The 20,169-nt window shown below is 44.8% G+C and overlaps 1 protein-coding gene across 5 annotated transcripts in view; it reads right to left on the reverse strand.

The window, feature by feature from the left end:
• Positions 1 to 687: 687 nt before the first annotated feature.
• SETD4 (SET domain containing 4) overlaps positions 688 to 20,169 on the reverse strand; it is a 43,409-nt gene continuing 23,927 nt past the window's right edge. The window contains exons 10-11 of one of the 5 annotated variants that reach the window (XM_050929440.1): positions 18,531 to 18,729; positions 688 to 2,190 (exon numbers count right to left, since the gene is read on the reverse strand). In XM_050929440.1, coding sequence (XP_050785397.1) covers positions 18,571 to 18,729 — 159 coding nt within the window. In that variant the 3' untranslated portion in view covers positions 688 to 2,190; positions 18,531 to 18,570. Of the gene's footprint in view, positions 2,191 to 3,919; positions 5,449 to 13,203; positions 14,015 to 15,042; positions 18,730 to 20,169 lie in introns of those variants that run through there. The other 4 variants (XR_007770391.1, XR_007770390.1, XM_050929450.1 and 1 more) reach the window with 4 other exon arrangements.

The raw sequence follows: 20,169 nt of genomic DNA on the forward strand, positions 1-20,169 counted from the left end.
CAAGATAAAGTTTATGCTTCCTGCCAGTGACAAATTCCATGTGATATTCAGGGCTGAGGTAAAGTTTGTTTGACAGTAATAGGAAAGGAAGACAAAACTCATTCTCATGTCCTTTAAAGCAGCCAGATTTTTCTTTTTTAGTTATAAACAAAGGGAGATCTGCTAATACCTCTGTTCTACATCATTCTTTACAATGTAAGTGGTCTAATGGAGAAAATTATTCTCTCTCTCTCACGGACTCTTGATGGTCATACAAGTTGTAACCTGCAACTGGTAACAACTATAGTATATAGGCATTTGTTTTAAAATGTCACTCATGGGGACCCTTAAAGATAGGTTAAAAGTATTCAAGGAGCATGAATTGATGGGAGGTGAGTCACACTGTCTGGAGTGGCTCACGACCATGAGTGCCTCCCTTAGGGCAGACTGTGTTCTACAGTTAGATTTCACCAACTCAGTAACAAATGTGAACTTCTGGATCACTATAACAGTCTTACCATGGAGTCACAGATAGTCCCCTTAGACTCTCCAGTATATCTTGCCCCCCAGGGAAGCTGGACTTAATGATAAATGGTCACTTACACCAAAAATCACAGAATATTCAGGCTGCTTCCAGTCCCAAGAGACTTACCGCAGATCAGTTGGTACCCTAGATCTTACACCAAAGACAATGCCTGTAGCCAATCCTGTAATAAACTATCTAAAGGTTTATTAACTAGAAAAGAGAAATAAGAGAGTTAGATACAGGTTATAGCAAGCAAATATACACACACAAATGAGTTACCCTCCATGGTTCCTAAAGATGACAGAGATGTGATAATCTGTCAATTCAAGATCTCTTTCAGGGCAGACACAAGTGATGAACTCTGGGGATCTTGGTCTCTGTTTAGCATCTCTGTCTCTGTGAGAGTTCAAACAGCAAAGAGATGGAAAATTTTCCTGCATCTTTGTTTTATTTCCTAGATCCAGCCTCCAAGGCCATAGGACAAGCTTCCTTGCCCACATCATTTCCAAGGTGTAATAGGGCCATTCACCAATCCTTTGTATTGCGATATTCTTTGATGGTCCATCTGATTTTGATATTTTTTCTGGATGACTGAGGGGAAACATTCTTCTCATCTGAGTTCACAGGTTTAGAGCAAACATTTTCAAAGTTATAAAGCAAAAGTTACAAATTTCCTTATAGCATGGCATACAGACACTACAAATAAGACTAATACATGTAGCACATACAGACACTCAATAGAGTCTGAACCCTAAATACATTCTTGTAAGACTAATACCTATTTTGAGCAAAATTAACACGTAAGTAAACTGGTCTGGTCTCCAGCTATGAGTTTGTCAGTTCTTACCTAATGCCTGCAGCCTTGGCAAGAGCTGGCACCTGGCCTGCTAGGGGCACAATGGGTTTTCAGCAGCTTGATTTTAACGATGATAAAAACAGTATTATTAGAATTTTCTTTGGCATTTTGCAGACCAAAAGATGCAGTGTTTGTGGCACTGCACTTCTCTCTCTCTCTAATGCTGTGGCTACACTTGGAGCTGGAGGTCTAATTCCCAGTTTGAGGAGACATACCTGTTCTAGCTCTGATTGAGATAGTGCACTAAAAATGGAGCATAGCTGTAGGTGATATGAGAGGCTGGCACTGAAGAAATCTTCTGTTGACCTAGCTACTGCCTCTCAGAGAGGTGGATTAACTACAGAGACAGGAGAACCTCTCCCATTGCTATAGTGTCTACACTGAAGCAACACAGCGGCACAGCTGTATAGGTTTAAGTGTACACAAAGCCATAAAACAGACATTAGGGACTTAATCCCCTTTTCAACATAAGTCAGAAGTAACACCAATGAAGTCAATGGAGTTACACGAATATAAAAACTGATGTAGGAAGACAAGAGTCCACTCCTAGGACTTCCACTGCTTGTGCCAGCAAAAGCTTGGGAGAGAGACATTGTCACTTGCCTAGGGTTCAGTTCAGGCAAAGCATCTGCTCTGCCAGTCAGGGTAGCTGCCAAGTATATGTGGCTATGTAACTATCCGGAGGAGGGAGAGCCAGCCAGTCCAGGAACAAGGGGTCAGACTCTGAGGGCTGCGTAGCACCTGCAATTCCCATCGGCTGCAATAGAGTTGTGGCTGCTCAGCGCTCCTGAGGATCAGACTCAAAATGCACAGATGGACTTTTGCCTGTCTTTTTTAAAAGAGGGAGAAAAGAAACTGAATCTCTGCAACCAGATAGGGTCCCCAGAACTGCTCTCAGATACACCCTGAACTGTGGAGTAATCCCAGTGACAATGGAGCTACATCAGTGTAAATGAAAGGAGAATTCAGGACCCGAATCTGTGAAGAAGAAAAGTGGAGAGTACTCAATTATACTAGGGCAACTTCACTAAGGACATGGCTATACTACAGAACTATGGCAACCTCCGTCAGGTCAGCATACAGCCACTGCAATAATTAAATCACCTTTGCGTGTCCACACTACACACCTTGTGTCAGCAGCGTACATCCTCACCAGGAGCACTTGTCCCGATTATACTGTCAGTGTGGGGCATTCTGGGATGCCTTCTGAAAGTCAATGTAAGCAACAGTGTCTACAGTAGGGTGACCAGACGGCAAATGTGAAAAATTGGGATGGGGGTGGGGGGTAATGGAAGCCTATCTAAGAAAAAGACTCAAAAAATCAGGACTGTCCCAATAAAATCAGGATATCTGGTCACCCTAGTCTACACTGACGTTGTGTCGACCTAACTACATTGACATTGACTCTATACCTCTCATGGAGGTGGAGTTATTATCATAGCAGGGAAGTTACGTTGGCAGGAGTGAAATTTTAGAGTTAGAGTTAGGTCAACTTTAGCTGCCTTGTATTGAGCGAATTCTGTAGCATAGACCAGACCTCAGTCAATGGGATTGAACCAGAATAGCATGAGACCAGAATACACCCAAGGTCTGTGTTCGTGTCTTGGACTAGAGTTTCAGATATACTCTAAATTTGGGGAGGCTACTACAAAAAAGATAGATAAAACAGAAAAAAGATGGAAACATGCCAAGTAAGAGATAAAGTTCCTTCAAGCGATTTTGCTTCTGTCTTATTCTAAATGCAGAGGACTAAAATGACAAGGTGGTTGAGGTGACAACTTCAATTGGTGGAAAAGACAAGATTCTTCTGTGTACCTCGCACACGTCTCTCTAGTATCCTGGAACCGACGTTGCAACAGATTAGAACATAAACTTTGTAACTTGATCCTAAAAGCAATTCAATAAATTATTTTTCTTAACTACAGAAATCAAATAATAACCATGGCCCATTGAAAAAATGCTACTCTCTCCCTAATATTGAACTATAAAATATAGCAAATGTAAATATTTCTTGCTATAATGTAGTTTCCTGCCTTTCTGCAGTACATTTGCATCATCTAGTGGACATCTACAGAAATTACACTAATTTCATGCAGTTCGATCAGTATTATGTTTCTGAACACCTTTGTGTTTGTTCTGAACTTAGCACATTGTGTGTTAGCAGAAACAATAAATGAGAAACTGTGTTTCACATTAATTCTTTGCTTACTGGTATATTATGACTAATGGCAAAGTAGGAATCTCTGGGCATTCCAGTCAAAATGAGAATGTTCTCTGATTCTGTGTCCTGTGCTGAATGGCTGTTCACTCTAACTATCCCCTTCCCTCTGCAGGTCTCTTCACCTCAGCCTCTCAACACCTGCCCCTTCTACTCTCTCCTTCCCTTCTCTGTCCATTTAGCTGATCCTCTCCAGAGTAAATCCACCAGCCTGTCTCCGTTCAAAAACTTATAGAACTAACAGATGCCATTTGCTACCATCACGCTGTTCACTCTGCTTGTGTGTTCTACCCTTTCCCCCACCATGACTATGTTGTCTATTTGCACAGTATTGCCTCGGTTTCCTAGTATTCCCTCATCTGCCTGTATCTAACTGTCAGCTCATTTTCTATATGCAGATTGTAAGGTCCTTGAGGTAGGGACTGTATCTTTGTTCTGTGTGCAGCACCTAGCACAATGGGGTACTGGTCCATGACTAGGGCTCCAAGGCATTGTGGCAATATAGAATACAAATGGATAATAATATAGAACTTCTTTGCAGGGTTTTAGACATCCTAAAGAATATTAAAATATAAAACTCATGGGACTTATGTGATGATTGCTTTCCATTTCAGTCTGTGAAATCACATCAACTGAATTTGGGTTTTCGATCTGACTAAAATCAGTCACAAACGCCAAGATTCTCTTGGTTTTATTTTGAAACAATGACACACTATGAATTCCACACAATTTTGCTGCAAAAATGAACACAAGGGTAGGTTGCAAAGTGTTCAGCAAACTTAGTCCAAGCGTACTGTGTAATTAAACAAACTAGGCAGATTTTATTGCAAATCTTCCCCAGCATTCTGTTTATGATGTTCTTTTATAATTATAGATGCACTGTGTGCTTGCAATCACTTCAGATAATTCCCAGGGACCTTTTTCAAAAAGATTTTATATTTGCAGGGAGTGTTCAACCTTAGAGGGGCAATGTATCCTTGGAGACATCACTTAAAGATCTCTTCCTTAGGGAGTGTCATTTTTAAATGTTTTCATAGTGCACTTAAAACTTTAATTAACAGGGCTTGAGAGCTGATGCTATCTTATCTTGTTCTGATCAGTTAGGTCTAAAAACACTAAGAAATTATGAATGATATCCAGCCTATCACTGAAGAAATGTGAAAACTAGAAGCCACTCACCAGAAGAGATCAAAGAAAATCCATACGATGTTCACTTTAAAGTGAAGTTCTACTCTAAAAAAAGTGACTCAGGTTAGATGGCATTGTAGGGCGCGATGTTCATAATTTTTCAGTGACTCCAGATTTCATTTGTTCAGCTGATAAAAAAACAACAAAACTTCCCCCCTAAATGCCAGCTCTGCACCTTAGGATCTGAGAGTCAAGCTGTCATAAACAGATAGTTAAGAGTTAATGCCTCTTTTACCTGTAAAGGGTTAAGAAGCTCAGTGAACCTGGCTGACGCCTGACCAGAGGACCAATAAAGGGACAAGATACTTTCAAATCTTGGTGGAGGGAAGTCTTTGTTTGTGCTCTTTGTTTAGGGGGTTGTTCGCTCTTGGGACTAAGAGGGACCAGACGTCAATCCAGGCTCTCCAAATCTTTCTGAATCAGTCTCTCATGTTTCAAAATTGTAAGTAATAGCCAGGCAAGGCGGATTAGTCTTATTTTTGTTTTCTCAACCTGTAAAATGTCCCTTTTTTGCTGAGAGGATTTTATCTCTGCTTGCTGTAACTTTGAACCTAAGGCTGGGGGGGGGTTCCTCTGGGCTATATGAATCTGATTACCCTGTAAAGTATTTTCCATCCTGATTTCACAGAGATGATTTTTTTTACTTTTCTTTCTTTAATTAAAAGCTTTCTTTTTAAGAACCTGATTGATTTTTCCTTGTTTTAAGATCCAAGCGGATTGGATCTGGACTCACCAGGGATGGGTGGGGGGAAAGGAGGGAAAGTGGTTAATTTCTCCTTGTTTTAAGATCCAAGGGGTTTGGATCTGTGTTCACCAGGGAATTGGTGAAGCCCCTCAAGGCTGCCCAGGAAGGGTAAAGTTATGGGGGGACAGAAAGTGCTCCAGACACTGAAATTTCTGGAATGTGGCAGAGTTACCAAATCTCAGCTAGTAATTAAGCTTAGAAGTGTCCATGCAGGTCCTCACATTTGTACCCTAAATTTCAAAGTGGGGAAGGAACCTTGACATGGTGAGCAGCGGTGTGGGATTTTTTTAGGAACCAAACGCCAGTAGGATTTTTTTTTCTCTCCTTTCTAGCTGCTTGGAAAGCAGCCTGAAGGCAGAGGTTTTAAGTTTTTTAACAAGGGTCTTTGTTAAGAGAAGGCTTCAAGCTGTGAGCAAGCAGCCAGCAAAAGGAATTTACAAGCTGAATTGTTTTTTTCTTTCTACCTCTGGGGTATAGCTAGTTAGAAAGTCTCTGTTAACCAAGCAGCCCTGAGCTGAGTACATCCCAGCTTCAGTGAACTGCAGAGGGGTGAGACCAGCACCAGAAAGCAGGAAAATGAGTACCAGTGGAGCAGCTAACAAACTAGAGCTGGCTAAGCTGGAAACAACAGAGAAAGACAACGAACATAAGAGACAGATGGAACTAAAACAATTAGAAATAGCCAGAGAACAGGCTGCCCACATAAGAGCTATGGAGGAGAAAGAAAAAGAAAGAGAAAGAGAAGAGAAAGCCAAAGAGTCTGACCACTGGAGAGCTATGGAGATGAAAGAAAAAGAAATGCAGATCCAGAGGGAGGCCCACCAGCAGGCCCTGGAATTAGCAAGGGCTAAGCCAGATGTACCAGCCAACCCTAACAACCCTTCTCCAGGTACTGTTTCCCATCCCAGAAAATTCCCCACCTACAAGGCAGGTGATGATACTGAGGCCTTCTTAGAAAATTTCGAAAGGGCCTGCCATGGGTACAGCATCCCTACAGACCAGTACATGATAAAGCTGAGGCCACAGCTCAGTGGACCCTTAGCAGAGGTGGTGGCTGAAATGCCTAAGGAACACATGAACGATTATGATCTTTTTCAGACCAAGGCCAGAATCAGAATGGGGCTAAAACCTGAGCATGCCCGTCGGCGGTTCAGAGCCCTAAGGTGGAAACCAGATGTGTCATTTACCTGACACGCCTACCACATTGGAAAGAATTGGGATGCCTGGATATCAGGAGCAAGTGCTAAATCTCTGGAAGAGCTGTCCTTCCTAATGCAAATGGAGCAGTTCTTAGAGGGTGTTCCTGAGGAAATAGAAAGGTACATCCTAGATGGGAAGCCCAAAACTGTAACCGAGGTGGGGGAGATTGGAGTCAGATGGGTGGAAGTGGCAGAAAAGAAAAAAACTCCTAGCAAGGGGAGTCAATATCAGAGGGGGCAAACCAAAAATAAACCCGATCACCGGGGGCAACCCAAGACCCCACCTACGACCCAAGGAAAGCCCCACACACCCTATTGTCCCACCTCACCAGTCTCCAGCAACCTGTCTGTTACAGCTGTCCCCCTGCTGCATTCCTTTTTCCCCTCTCCTTTCTGTTTGTCCTGTGTGGCAGCCCCTCCCAGCCATTGTGCTAACTAAAGTCACAGCCCTATTCATAGGAATGGCTTGTACAGACTAACTGGAGCCATTGCTCTGCCTAGGGAGGGGGCTTCTTGCTTCTTTGTTTGGCTCCTTTGTTCAGACCCGGACTCAGTGTGGGGGGCGCTGCCCAGAAATGCAAGACCTGAAGTGGCCAACTAATTAAGCATATGAGTCATACCTGTGGCTCAGAACATGCCCAGGCATGCCTATGCTTACCTGCAGCCTTTCCCTGCCTTCTCTCCTCCCCTGTATCAAGAGGAGACAGTCAAAAGTACTGGTGGGAAACTGCCTGAGTTTGCCTTTAAAGCCGGACATTTTCTGATCAGACCTCAGAGAAGGTCCTTGCTTTGTCACCTGGTCTGATCAGTTAGGGGTCTTTGGGGGGCCCTCTCCCTGCTCTCATTTGTTTTTGAGCATACCCCCGTTTTTAAACTCCCCTCCCACAAACAACAAATTTGTGCCTGGAGATCTCCTGATTATTGTAAGTGAATCGAGTCCTCGCTCCATCCTCCGATGCTACTGCTGTTCCTGCCTCTGTGCTTGCTGCTGTCCTGGGGATTGGTAAGAACTCCCTCTTGCAGACTCCCCCTGTCCTAGCTGCTGGCCTTGTTTCCCCAGCAGACAGACCCAAGCTAACTCCATGGTCTGTATCTGTAATCTGTTTCTTGCTCCGCAGCGCCTTTGCTGCCAAAAATAAGTCTGTGCCACTGCTAAGCTGTGCCTTCCGGGACTGTATCCTGGGCCGCCGGCTTGCAGCCGCCCCACTGCTGCAGCCACCCCCCCCGGGCACACACCACTCTGCCCTCTGAAACTGCTCCCCCTCCCGATCAAAGAATCGGCATAGTGTAAGGTGCACCTATTAGAATCAGGTTCTTAGTCTAGATAAGTTGTAATTTCATTTTGCATAGCTATGGTTGTTAGGTTTAAAGAATTGTTTGTATTGTGCTCTGTAAGTTAGGTTTAAAAAAGAATTGTTGCATTGTGTTCTGTTACTTGCTAATTTGTGTAGTCTTGGTTAAGTTAGATCATAAATAAGATTTTGCTGTGTTCTGTATAATTGTAGTTAAGTCTGTCTTCCCGCTGCCCTAATTCCCACCCCCCCAAGCTTGCCTGTGTCTCCCCCTGAGCTCTCCAGTCACTCGTTGCAGTCTCTCTGCTGTTTAAACTTGCAGCCTGTCTGCTCTCTGTGTCTCCCTGAGTTTAAATCTCCCTCCGCAGCGCCTCTGCCTTTGGTCTCTGCTCCACCACGTGCTCCTCTTCCCCCCTCCCCTAACCTCATTCCTCTACCACTGCCTCTCTCTCTCTCTCTCTCTCTCTCTCTCTCTCTCTCTCTCTCTCTCTCTCTCTTTTAATCCCTTCCCCCACGTGTTCACCCCGCTCTTACTGCTGCCAAACCTGAATTGTATTACTGAAGTCTAGCATAAAACCCCTTGGTTACCCTTTTTCTCTCTGACACACCTCACATTTTACATTTACACCACTGTGACACATTATTACCTAAAGTTGTTGGTTATTTAACACATTTTACCCATAACTGTTAGTTGGTTATATGCTGCTGTGACACACTCTTTACATAGAAATTGTTAGCTACCTGTTACATTTATACTTCAGTGTTAATTGGTTACCAACTGTATTGTAACCCACTGTATTGTACTCCACTATTGAAACCCCCTATACTATTTACTAAAAGAAACCCTCCCCAATTGTCTACCTTAACAAACCCCCCCCCATACCCATCACTATTGAATTTTCCCTGTTTTTGCATTTTCTTAATAAAGTTTATTTTGCACCCCACCAGTGCAGTAGTTGTCCCCCAAGATCCCCTACCTGCTGGCAGGGTCACAACCCACCACGACCCAGTGACCAGTCAGCTGGGCGATGTTTTAAATGTAATGAACTGAGACATATAAAGGCCCACTGCCCCAAGAACCCCAACCAATTACAGTTCATTACACCACAATCACACCAAAGATCACCAGGCACAGATGCCTCTCAAATACCCTCGGAGCGAAGGGAAAACTTGAGAGTGGGCAGAAAGAAGGTTATCGCGTGGAGAGACACGGGGGCACAAGTGTCAGCTATATACCAATCCTTAGTGGACCCCAAATTCATCAACCCAGAGGCCCAAGTGACAATTCACCCATTCATGTCAAAATCTGTAAACTTGCCTACAGCTGAATTGCCTGTCCAGTACAAAGGCTGGTCAGGAACGTGGACTTTTGAAGTCTATGACAATTATCCCATCCCCATGCTACTGAGGGAAGACTTGGCCAACCATGTGAAGCTGGCCAAGAGGGTGGGAATGGTCACATGCAGTCAGGCCAGGCAGGCTTCCACACCCATCCCTGTTCCTGAGCCGTCCACAAGGGCCCTGTCTGTGTTACCAGAGACCCAGACAGAGGTGGTGGAACCAGATCCCCTGCCAATGACTGCAAAAGCCATAGTGCATCCAGTCCCAGGACCGGAACTAGAAAAGCAACCAGCACCAGAACCGTTGCCAACACTGACTCCAGCGCTTGCAAACCCATCTACAACTCCAACACCAGAGGGCACCAGCGGGCCTGAACTGGCAGAAGCAGCGGACAACCCTACCCAAGAGGCTCAGCCAGAGCCTGAAATATCACATAGTGCACCAGCGGAAAGCGGTTCACAATCAACGAAAACAAACCCATCACCTACATCGCTTCCAGAGGGACCAAGCCCAAGTCCACAGTCTAAGGAGGAACTGATGTCTCCAGCCTCAAGGGAACAGTTCCAGGCTGAGCAGGAAGCAGATGACAGCCTTCAGGAAGCTTGGGGGGTGGCACAGAGCACCCAACCACCTCTCAGCTCTTCTAACCAATCCCGGTTTGTTGTAGAACAAGGACTTTTATACAAGGAGACTCTTTCTGGTGGACACCAGGAAGACTGGCGTCCTCAAAGACAGTTGGTAGTTCCAACTAAGTACCGGGTAAAGCTCTTGAGTTTAGCTCATGATCATTCCAGTGGCCATTCTGGGGTGAATAGAACCAAAGACCGTTTGGGAAAGTCCTTCCACTGGGAGGGAATGGGCAAGGATGTTACTAATTATGTCCGGTCTTGTGAGGTGTGCCAATGGGTGGGGAAGCCCCAAGACCAGGTCATAGCCCCTCTCCAGCCACTCCCCATAATTGAGGTCCCATTTCAGCGAGTAGCTGTGGATATTCTGGGTCCTTTCCCAAAAAAGACCCCCAGAGCAAAGCAGTGCATACTGACTTTCATGGGCTTTGCTACCCGATGCCGGAAACAGTAGCTCTAAGCAACACCAGGGCTAAAACTGTGTGCCAGGCCTTAGCAGACATTTTTGCCAGGGTAGGTTGGCCCTCCAACATCCTTACAGACTCGGGAACTAATTTCCTGGCAGGGACCATGAAAGCTCATGTGGGAAGTTCATGGGGTGAATCACTTGGTTGCCAAAATCCTTACAGATTCGGGAACTGATATCCTGGCAGGGACCATGAAAGCTCATGTGGAAGGCTCATGGGGTGAATCACTTGGTTGCCACCCCTTACCACCATCAAACCAATGGCCTGGTGGAGAGGTTTAATGGAACTTTGGGGGCCATGATATGTAAATTCATAAATGAACACTCCAATTATTGGGACCTAGTGTTGCAGCAGTTCCTTTTTGCCTACAGGGCAGTACCACATCCCAGTTTAGGGTTTTCACCATTCTAACTTGTGTATGGCCATGAGGTTAAGGGGCCATTACAATTGGTGAAGCAGCAATGGGAGGGGTTTACGCCTTCTCCAGGAACTAACATTCTAGACTTTGTAAGCAACCTACAAAGCACCCTCCGACACTCTTTAGCCCTTGCTAAAGAAAACCTAAAGGATGCTCAAGAAGAGCAAAAGGCCTGGTATGATAAACATACCAGAGAGCGTTCCTTCAAAGTAGGGGACCAGGTTATGGTCTTGGAGGTGCAAGAGGCCCATAAGATGGAAGCGTCATGGGAAGGACCCTTCACGGTCCAAGAGCACTCAGGAGCTGTTAACTATCTCATAGCATTCCCCACCTCAACCCTAAAGCCTAAAGTGTACCATGTTAATTCTCTAAAGCCCTTTTATTCCAGAGACTTAAAGGTTTGTCAGTTTACAGCCCAGGGAGGAGATGACGCTGAGTGGCCTGAAGGTGTCTACTACGAAGGAAAAAAAGACGGTGGCGTGGAAGAGGTGAACCTCTCCACAACCCTAGAACGTCTGCAGCAGCAACAGATCAAGGAGCTGTGCACTAGTTTCGCCCCAATGTTCTCAGCCACCCCAGGATGGACCGAACAGGCATACCACTCCATTGACACAGGTAATGCTCACCCAGTTAGAACCCCACCCTACAGGGTGTCTCCTCATGCCCAAGTTGCTATAGAACAGGAGATCCAAAGCATGCTACAGATGGGTATAATCCGCCCCTCTAACAGTGCATGGGCATCTCCCATGGTTCTAGTTCCCAAACCAGATGGGGAAATACGCTTTTGCGTGGACTACCGTAAGCTAAATGCTGTAACTCGTCCCGACAACTATCCAATGCCAAGCACCGATGAGCTATTGGAGAAATTGGGACGTGCCCAGTTCATCTCTACATTAGACTTAACCAAGGGTACTGGCAAATACCGCTAGATGAACCCGCCAAAGAAAGGTCAGCCTTCATCACCCATGCAGGGGTGTATGAATTTAATGTGCTTCCTTTCAGGCTGCGAAATGCACCCGCCACCTTCCAAAGACTTGTAGATGGTCTCCTAGCAGGACTGGGAGAATCTGCCGTTGCCTACCTCGATGATGTGGCCATTTTTTCTGATTCATGGGCAGAATACCTGGAACACCTGGAAAAAGTCTTTGAGCGCATCAGGCAGGCAGGACTAACTGTTAAGGCTAAAAAGTGTCAAATAGGCCAAAACAGAGTGACTCACCTTGGACACCAGGTGGGTCAAGGAACGATAACTCCCCTACAGGCCAAGGTGGATGCTATCCAAAAGTGGCCTGTCCCAAAGTCAAAGAAAGAAACAGGTCCAATCCTTCTGAGGTTTCGCCGGATATTACAGGCGATTTGTACCACACTACAGCCAAATCGCTGCCCCACTAACAGACCTGACCAGAAAGACACAGCTAAATGCAGTTAAGTGGACTAATGAGTGTCAGAAGGCTTTTAACCAACTTAAGGCAACACTCATGTCTGACCCTGTGCTAAGGACCCCAGACTTTGACAAACCATTCCTAGTAACCACAGATGCGTCTGAGCGTGGTGTAGGAGCAGATTAATGCAGGAAGGACCAGATCACGAATTTCATCCTGTCATGTTTCTCAGCAAGAAACTGAGAGGGAAAGCCACTGGTCCATCAGTGTAAAAGAATGCTACGCCATTGTGTATGCCCTGGAAAAGCTACGCCCATACATTTGGGGAAGGCATTTTCAGCTACAAATCAACCATGCTGCGCTAAAGTGGCTTTATACTGCCAAAGGAAACAACAAAAAACTTCTTCGATGGAGTTTAGCTCTCCAAGATTTTGATTTCGAAATTCAACACATTTCAGGAGCTTCTAACAAAGTAGCTGATGCACTCTCCCATGAAAGTTTCCCAGAATCAACTGGTTAAAAATTGTCCTTGAAATGTAGAAAATCTTGTAGTTTTACATATTTAGTAGTATATGTAAAGGTGCATGTGTTTTATTAATCTGTTTATTCTAAAGTTCTGGGAAGAAATCCCTGCCAGTGTGGTTCCACACTGTCTGAGATTTGGGGGGCCTGTCAGAAACAGATAGTTAAGGGTTAATGCCTCTTTTACCTGTAAAGGGTTAAGAAGCTCAGTGAATCTGGCTGACACCTGACCAGAGGACCAATAAGGGGACAAGATACTTTCAAATCTTGGTGGAAGGAAGTCTTCGTTTGTGCTCTTTGTTTAGGGGGTTGTTCGCTCTTGGGAGTAAGAGGGACCAGACATCAATCCAGGCTCTCCAAATCTTTCTGAATCAGTCTCTCATGTTTCAAAATTGTAAGTAATAGCCACGCAAGGCGGATTAGTCTTATTTTTGTTTTCTCAACTTGTAAATGTCCCTTTTTTGCTGAGAGGATTTTCTCTCTGCTTGCTGTAACTTTGAACCTAAGGCTGGGGGGGTTCCTCTGGGTTATATGAATCTGATTACCCTGTATTTTCCATCCTGATTTCAGAGAGATGATTTTTTTACTTTTCTTTCTTTAATTAAAAGCTTTCTTTTTAAGAACCTGATTGATTTTTCCTTGTTTTAAGATCCAAGGGGATTGGATCTGGACTCACCAGGGATGGGTGGGGGGAAAGGAGGGGAAGTGGTTAATTTCTCCTTGTTTTAAGATCCAAGGGGTTTGGATCTGTGTTCACCAGGGAATTGGTGAAGCCTCTCAAGGCTGCCCAGGAAGGGTAAAGTTTTGGGGGGACAGAAAGTGCTCCAGACACTGAAATTTCTGGATGGCGGCAGAGTTACCAGATCTAAACTAGTAATTAAGCTTAGAAGTGTCCATGCAGGTCCTCACATTTGTACCCTAAAGTTCAAAGTGGGGAAGGAACCTTGACACAGGCTGGGTTATCTTGCCTTATGTATTGCCATCAGCAATGAAGATTCTGCTCCTGCTGCTGTTACACCTATGTAGACCTATTATCTTCTCTGTAGTTGCACAAGTATAACTGAAGGCAGAATGTAGCTATGTATTTGGGACTTTAAAACTGTTCTGCTGATGCTGAGCAAGTCAGAATAGAATATAGCTCGCTTCCCCCAAATCTATATTGGTTCTGCATCACCAACAGGAATAAAATGTAGCAAAAACATAAGGGTGGTACTGAAGTTTGCAGATCTGCCTTGGACACCCACAAGGAATAGATCTGTGGAATGAATGAGAATGGGCTATTTCAGTAGAACTACACTTAAATGACAGATTGATTAAACTTTTTGAGGCAAATGTTAACTAACAGCAAGTTATTAAAACTAAACTACTAAGATAACCAGAGTCCTTTTAAGCTTACAGAATGAGAGCTAGAGAAAGAAAGAATGTGCAAAGGTGGTGAGGTAAACCATCTTAAGATGCCTTAGCTCAGATGTATTTTAGGCCCTGATTCAGCAAACCACTTAAGCCCCACTGAAGTCTAACACACGTGCCTAAGGGCTTGGCTACACTGGAGAGCTGCAGTGCTGGTGGTGGGTTTACAGCGCTGCAACTTACTCACGATCCACACTTGCAAGGCACATACAGCGTTGCATCTCCCTGGCTGCAGCGCTGGCTGTACTCCTGCTCTGCCTGGGGTATAACGATTGCAGCGCTGGTGATGCAGCGCTGCTTCGCCAGTGTGGCCACCAAAAGCGATGTAATTGGCCTCCAGAGGTATCCCAGAATGCCTGTTCAGCCACTCCCAACGGCGCTGCAAATGCTGCAAATGTGGCTACACTGCAGCGCTGGTAGCTGTCAGTGTGGCCACACTGCAGTGCTTTCCCTGCACAGCTGTACAAAGACAGCTGTAACTCCCAGGACTGTACAGCTGCAAGTGTAGCCATACCCTAAGGGTGCAATTCAGCAAAGCTGATGTTGAAGTGTATTACACAGGCGCTGATAGTGACTTCATAGTTAAGGGTGGGGCAAGATTTTGCCTTTGACATTAGTCCACTGTCAAACCGTAATGTATTCCTGCAAGTCCAAGGCCACCTATCATACCTAGAGAAATGGAAATTGCTCTAAGCACAGCATTCTTAATTATAGCCTCAAAATAATCTCTAAACCCCTCTGTGTCTAACTCTGTAAAACACTGCTATTAACTATTCAATATACTCAAGGCCAGATCTTCAGCTGGTATACATTGCCCTAGTGCCATTAATTACATAGAAATATGCAGATTGATAGCAACTCAGGGTCATATCGTATGTTCTCTAGGGATAATTTTATTAAATGAAACTAAGCAGATAATCAGTTCCTGGCATTAGTCACAGCTAATGGCCGTAAGTCCTCAGACCAGCTCCTCAGCACCGAAGTCCCCTTTGAACCACCTCAGTGCTACAAAAAGGATCTACATGAGTTATGGAGAATTCCCTTGGCCTAGGAGAATCTTCAGCCAGAGCAGAGTTACCATAGCCAACTTCACACCACCCCTTCTCAACAGTCCAGGGACAGTGGGCTCGTCAGAGCAGGGACAAGCATGGCTGGAGCTCGCTACACTCTGGCCCTTCCCCAGCTGCTGTAAGGGCCCCTGGGACATATTACACCATGGTACAACTGACAGCGTAAAATGCTGGGAGTGATTTGCAGAGACTCCTGCCACCACTTCAAAGAGATTACATTATTTTAAAAAAGTGTTTAATAGACGGGCTTTTTGGATGTAACTAAAATATATGTATGTTCAATTTTTTATTACCTTATTATTTGTTTTACCATAACATCTAGGAGCCCTAGTCATGGCCCAGGCTCTTATTAGGTGTGCTAGGAGCTGTTCAAACACACAGTAAAAATATAGACTTATGTTATTTTTAATACCATATTTCATTTTACATATGACTAACATTATAGTCAGAATTCCTTACAAGATGCAGTGTGAGGCCACGAGCTCCTGTAACACAGCAGGCCAAGTGCAATTGGGTACAAAAATAAAGGGCAATAAAATAGCAATAAGCTCCCTTCTCAGATAGTAGTCTCTTTTATTCAGAACATCATCTAGACTGTTCATCCTATTTCAGTAATTATCTGACAAAAATAAAATTCTCCCTCCTCAATCCATCTTTCCAAATGCCCAGGTGAACAGAAGAGTCTTGTAGCATGATGGAAAGGTTAATAAATTCAGGCGTTGGTGGACCAAGTGTGGGTAGGGGGGAAGCAAATTATAGAGGAGAGTGACCTTCTAAGAGGATGTCCTCCTGTTTAAAATGAAAGAACTCTAGCTCCGGTACTTCTGTTGATCTGAACTGTAGCAGTGTAACACTTAAGGTATGTCTACATGCTGCCATAAACGTAGAGACACTGCATGCCCCGCTAGCACACATGTAAACAGCAGTGTAAATGAGGAGGAACTGCTTAGGCGAGTAGAGTATCCTACACACTTGAACCACACGGTATATACACCCAACACAGGCTCTCTACACACCCACATCTATGCTGCTATTTTTAACAGTGTCGCGTCCTGCTGCCCAAGCCGTTTCCTTCCACAGTGAGAGGCTTAAGCATCAGGGAAAGATTCCAGAAGCTTCTCCACTGCCAGAGCCTTTTCCCATTCCCTGCTGCAGGAGACTTTCACTGCAGCCTGTAGCTGTACCCCACTGCAACAAGTGTATATACAGCTTACCTTTCACTGCAGCATGTAGCTACACGTGTAGTGCCTGAACTCCACAGGCCACAGACATATTCTTTGAGAGGCAATCTGTCAGGCAGTGTTTCTAATGGGGTTTTGCAGGGATTGCTACTAGTCCCAACGCTAGTAAATATTTTTATCAGTGATCTGGAAGTAAATATTTTTTAAAAATCACTGCTGATAAAATTTGCACATAATAATGAGGACGGGGCAGTCGTGCAAAGTGATCTGGATTGCTTGGTAAAGCTGGCCCCATTCAAACAAAATGCACTTTTAATGCAGACAAAATGCAAAGTTACTAGCTGGATTTAGGGGGAGGATATTACCTCCATACACAGCATTAGTGAGACCGATACTAGAATTCTGTCCCTACAGTTCTGGTATCCACAATTAAAAAAAAAAATGTAGAAAGTTTGGAGAAGGTGCAGAAAAGAGCCCCAAAAAACAATTCAAAGGCTGGAGAAAATACTTCACAATGAGATACTTAAAGGGCTCAATCTGTTAAACTTATCAAAAGAGATTGAGAGGTGACTTGATTACAGTGCACAAGTTCTTTTCCGGGGAAAAAAGACTGGGTACTAATAGTGTCTTTAAACTAGAAGAGAAAGGCAAAGCAAGAACCAATGACTTGAAGCAGAAGCCAGACAAATTCAACTTGGAAATAAGGCATAAATCTCTAGCAGTGACTGTGGTTCACCACTGTCCATTCTCCACCTCTACTGTTTTCAAGTCAAGACTGGATGCCAAAGTGGAAGACAGGCTTCAGTCAAACAAGTTATTAGGTTCAATACAGGGGTAACTGGGTGAAATTTAGAGGCCTGTGATACACAGTAGGTCAGACTAGATGCGCTAAGTGTCCCTTTTTGCCTCTAATTCTGTGAGTCAGCCAACTCCAAAATTGTACAGGCCCTGTGCACATGATAGTTTTCAACTGACCTTGTAGCCATTTATCTATGTCCTTATACCGATCCCATAGCCGTAGAACCTAAGCTATCCTCTTTCCTTTCCTCTGCAAGCTTTGCCCAACACCTCACGTATCTCCCTTGACCAAGACTTTATCCCACATGAGCTTTTCCAAAGCTACCAGGGTATTAGTAAACGGGTGACATGCAGCAGATCCATAATAGAAAACACAACAGTGAGAGATCGAGAGCCTGCAGGAAAGCACACAAAAAAGTAATAAGCCCATACACAGGTATGGCCCTAATGTCAATAGTTACCCAAACCGTCCGACAACTATGATGCCCAGCCAGATAGATCAGGAAAGGCAAAAAGGGGACAGGAGAGGGAAGTTTCTCTATTTGACAATTGGGACTGGTAGAAAGCATCAGAGTGGATTTCCTGAATAGCCAATATGCAAACTGTTGCACTACCACAGCTCAAAATCACTCAAGCACGTGTTTGTTGTTCAGAGGAGGAGCAATAATCACTTAGGCTAGCAACAATCTGGAGATTTTTTAAATGGGAGGAGGTAAATCCACACTTCTGCACGAGGGCCACTACCCGAGCCTCCAGCATCAGTGTACTATGTGTGTGTTTGGGGTGGGCATTGGATGATTGTTTTTGAGTCATTCTGGGGCTGACATGGCCTGTGCTCCAGATCTTATATAATCATCCCAGCAAAGTCCAGGGACCATAAATGAGATACTAAAGTGTCAGCAGAGGATGGCCCTCGCACACAAATAACAGAGTGAGGCAAGTAGTTCTGCACTGCCCTCCCTTGTAAGCCACAAAAGTAGGGACATACCAGGGAATAGCTGATTGGCACTATGGAGATTCTGGACTATAGTCCAGTCCCCAGGCAGATGAAGTTCCATCAGACCCTGGGACTGCTCTAATTATTCCAGCTGTTTTGGTCCCCACAGTAGCCCAGAATCTAGATGACACAAAGGTGACAAAGCCACTCTTGCCCCCTGCATTTTCTAGGCTGGGCCTCTCAGGAGAGGAGGAACAGAATATGGCCCTATGGTTGATGTCAACATCCATAAATGAAACTGGACAGCTTTTCCACCATAATTTTACATTATTCCTTGGTGCTACTGGTCATCAAAAATGTTTGGGTCAAGCAGACCTCTAGCTCCTGGTAAGTGAAAGCCACTGTGCTGTGACAGTCATGGTCTGCTTTCTGAACAGGTCAAGTTATTGCAGTGTGCATGTTTGTACAGAATCTCTGTTGATGTTTGCAGGATCATCAGATCTTCCAGGCGCAGTACTTCTACCAAAGCCAGCTGGTTTTCAAGGTTCACCTTGTCCTTTTTCATTTGGGAAATCTGAAGGGTATAAAAACCAAGAGGAATTTTAAACTCAGTAATAAAAATAGATGTAGCCCATAAACAGACATTTGCAACAAGTTAATTTGTGGTAAGTGGCATCAAAATGTGTACTAGTTACATTTTATGACTTATCAAGAAAACAGAATTAGTGGCAAAATGAAAAAGTGATCATTCAAAAGCCACAACACTCAAAGAAAATACAGACTAAAGCCAACGTCAAGAGTCACAGGAATTGCCAGACTGGATGAGACCCAAAGTCCATCTAGTCTAGTATCCTGTCCACACCAGTGGCCAGCACCAGAAGGTTCAGAAGAACCCTACAGACAGTAAGCAGATGTTCAGCAATCTGCCCCTTACAGTAGGTCAGAGATGGTGAGCCTAGTTATACTGTAGTCACTAATACTATTCAGCTACTCATAAAATTTCCACCGCAACTTCAATAACCACCCCCATCCATCAAATGCTCTCTAAAACACAGCCACACCAGCATCAACTTTCTGGACACCACAATTAGGTTCCATAATTGACTTAGCTAGTTACTTCATGAATTAGCTCCCATGCTTGAGTTATGACAAAGTCAAGAACAGCCTCTGGAGAAAACGGTTACCCACCTTTTAGTAACTGTTGTTCTTCGAGATGTGTTGTTCATGTCCATTCAAAGTAGGTGTGCGCGCACCGCGTGCATGCCAGCAGGAAGATTTTCCCCTAGCAGTGCCCGGAGGGTCAGCCCTGGCACCCCCTGGAGTGGCGACACTACGGTGCCCTATAAAGGGGCCCACTGACCCTCCACCCCCTCAGTTCCTACTTGCCGGCACCCAACAGAGGGGCAGGAGGGTGGGTATTGGAATGGACATGAACAACACATCTCAAAGAACAACAGTTACTAAAAGGTGGGTAACCGTTTTTTCTTCTTCGAGTGGTAGTTCATGTCCATTCAAAGTCGATGACTCACAAGCCTACCCTTAGGTGATGGGGTGGGAGGTCTCTGCCGGCTGAAGCACTGCACGACCGAAGGCGGCATCATCCCTAGCCTGGTGCGTGATGGCATAGTGCGACGTGAACATGTGGATGGAGGACCACATGGCAGCTCTACAAATCTCCTGAGTTGGAATCTGAGCCAGGAACGCCGTGGAGGAGGCCTGCGCCCTGGTAGAGTGGGCCATAATCAGAGGAATAGAGGCTCTAGCTATATGATAGCATTCCCGTATGCAGGCCACGATCCACGAAGAGATCCTCTGAGAGGAGACCGGGAGCCCCTTCACTCCATCCGCCACCATGATGAAGAGCTGGGTTGACCATCTAAACGGCTTTGTCCATTCAACATAGAAGGCTAGGGCCCTGCAGACATCCAGGGAATGCAGCCTCCGCTCCTTACTGGAACAGTGTGGCTTCGGATAAAACACCAGTAGGAAGATATCTTGTCCCATGTGGAATTGG

This window comes from Gopherus flavomarginatus, chromosome 1 (genome assembly GCF_025201925.1).
Source record: "Gopherus flavomarginatus isolate rGopFla2 chromosome 1, rGopFla2.mat.asm, whole genome shotgun sequence".
NCBI classification, from domain to species: Eukaryota; Metazoa; Chordata; order Testudines; family Testudinidae; genus Gopherus; species Gopherus flavomarginatus.